General features: G+C 54.6%; 1 protein-coding gene across 1 annotated transcript; it reads right to left on the bottom strand.

Moving 5' to 3' along the window:
- Positions 1-181: 181 nt before the first annotated feature.
- On the bottom strand, positions 182-1,756 carry Fgf21 (fibroblast growth factor 21). The gene is made up of 3 exons (XM_021169035.1): positions 1,341-1,756; positions 1,138-1,241; positions 182-592 (listed from the first exon to the last, which is right to left on the bottom strand). The coding sequence occupies exons 1-3, from the start codon at positions 1,576-1,578 to the stop codon at positions 302-304; spliced, it is 633 nt and encodes a 210-aa protein (XP_021024694.1). The 5' UTR covers positions 1,579-1,756; the 3' UTR covers positions 182-301.
- Between the last annotated feature and the right edge of the window lie 836 nt (positions 1,757-2,592).

Below are 2,592 nucleotides of genomic sequence, written 5' to 3' on the forward strand. Positions count from 1 at the left end.
AAAGAAAAAGAAAACAAAAAAGAAAAAGAAAAAAAAAAAAAAAACCAGTTCCAAAACACTAACTCAGCCCGTGGTACCAGGAATGCTTTATCAGAGCCCAAAATGGTGCCCAGTGGGGAATGACAGGGTCTCAGTTTCAAAGAAACACAGGAAACACATCTCACTTCTTAACAAACACACATTTTTCTTTCAGACTCTTTATTATTCCAAGTAAGAAAAAAATTAAAATAAATAAATAAGATAAATACCCATAATAAATAAGTGGAAACCCAAAAAGAAACAGCCCTAGATTCAGGAAGAGTCAGGATGTATAGCTGGGGCTTCGGCCCTGTAAAGGCTCTACCATGCTCAGGGGGTCAGAGGAGCCCACATCTGGGGGCTCTGGGGGCAGGAATCCTGCTTGGTCTTGGGGCTCGTGGAGCAGGCCTGGCATGGGCAGGAAGCGCACAGGTCCCCAGGATGTTGGATTCTGGTTTGGGGAGTCCTTCTGGGGCAGACGCAGGGGCAGGCCATGGGCTTCAGACTGGTACACATTGTATCCGTCCTCCAGCAGCAGTTCTCTGAAGCTGCAGGCCTCAGGATCAAAGTGAGGCTGTGGGACAGAGAAAACAGTCAGAGACACACAGTACTTTCTGTCTGCCAATCCCTGACTGAACAGTCCAGCTCCAAACTCCTCCTTCAGGTTCAGGTCCAGTCTCAGCCTCCTCTCTCAGATCCAGAGTCAAGCCCTAGCCTCCTCCCTCAGGCCTGGAGTCCAGATGCGAACCAACTCCATTCACACCAAAAATTCTGTCTCTATCTGCAGACAGCAGGTTCAGGCCCAGTGTCTTCCCTCAACTTTTCTCTGCCTAGGTTGGCATTTTACCCACCACCTCTAGTCTTGTCATTTATTGGTCCTGGGTACCGGATTGCCCCGCTGATAGCAGGAGCAGAACCTGAGAGAGGTTAGGTCAGGTACAGGGTTACAGTTCTGACACTTGGCTTCTCTGAGGGCCAGTCTGCCCTTCACATATGTCAAGATGCAAAAGCCAGTGTCCTCTTGCAAACAGACAGTGGGCCCACAGCCAAGGGGGAATGCATGAAACCTATGCTCTGTGAGGTGGAGCCTCTGAGAGAGGACCACAGTAAGAGACTCACCGATCCATAGAGAGCTCCATCTGGCTGTTGGCAAAGAAACCTAGAGGCTTTGACACCCAGGATTTGAATGACCCCTGGCTTCAAGGCTTTGAGCTCCAGGAGACCTGTGAGGCAAAACAAAGGCTCTCAGGGTCTGTCCACAGTGGTGAGAACCCAGGAGCCTCCTCCTCTCAACCTCCATGAGGCCCCATCCCCACACTCACTTTCTGGACTGCGGTGTGCTGCACCTACCACTGTTCCATCCTCCCTGATCTCCAGGTGGGCTTCAGTGTCCTGGTCGTCATCTGTGTAGAGGTACCTCTGCCGGACTTGGCCCCCAAACTGGAGGAGGGGGCTGGAGTCAGGGATGGGGTATGCTTGGTAGACCCCCAGCAGAAAGACAGCCAGCAGCAGCCGGACCCACAGACCCAGGGCCCCAACTCTAGTTTTCATCCATTCCATCAGGGCTGCGCTCCGTTCGGGAGAGCCCCTGGCAAGCGAGCAGCTGAGGAGCCAAGGCAGCTGGAATTGTGTTCTGACTCCGGTGCCCAGCAATGCTGGGTCAGGTTCAGACTGGGGCTCAGGCAAAGTGAATGGCTGTTTTTCCTGTGTTGAATCCCCAGCTGAGAAGACACTAAGGCTGTCTGGTGAACGCAGAGATACCAGAATTTATACCCAGACAGGCCCGCCCACGTGCCCTCCCCACTCCTGACGCGTGATATTTGACACACTTGGCAGGAACCTGAATTCCACCGTGGCCAGAGCGGCCTGGACGGATGATGCAATGGGGGGGTCTTTCCAACAGGGGTCTGAACGGAAAGGGCTAGGCATGGATCCCCTGGGTTTGGGGGGAAGAGTGCTGGGGGTTGGGTCTGCACTCCTAAATCTGAAGGAGGAGGCTGGGGTCTGTACTCCTTGGTCTGAGGAAGGAGGGTTGGACTCTGGAGGAGGATGGGATCTTCACCTCAGCATCTGAGGGGAGGAAAGATGGGATTTGGGGCCTTGGGTCTAAGGAAGGGAACTTCTGCACTCCTGAGTCTGAGGGCGGAGTCTGGGGTCTGCACTCCTGAGTTGAGGGAAGAGGCTGAAGTCTACACTCCTGGGTCTGAAGGTGGCTGGGGTCTGCAGTTCTGGGTCTGAGGTAGGAGGCTGAAGTCTACACTTCCGGGTCTGAAGGTGGCTGGGGTCTGCACTCCTGGGTCTGAAGGTGGCTGGGGTCTGCACTCCTGGGTCTGAAGGTGGCTGGGGTCTGCACTCCTGGGTCTGAAGGTGGCTGGGGTCTGCAGTTCTGGGTTTGAGGGAGGTGGCTGGGGTCTGTATTCCTGGATCTGAGGGAGGAGGCTAGGGTCTGTCTGGCTCTTGGGTCTGAGGGAGGAGGCTAGGGTCTGGCTCTTGGGTCTGAGGGAGGAGGCTGGGGTCTGGTTCTTGGGTCTGAGGGAGGAGGCTGGGGTCTGGCTCTTGGGTCTGAGGGAGGAG

The sequence above is a fragment of the Mus caroli genome, chromosome 7 (assembly GCF_900094665.2).
Source record: "Mus caroli chromosome 7, CAROLI_EIJ_v1.1, whole genome shotgun sequence".
Lineage (NCBI taxonomy): Eukaryota > Metazoa > Chordata > Mammalia > Rodentia > Muridae > Mus > Mus caroli.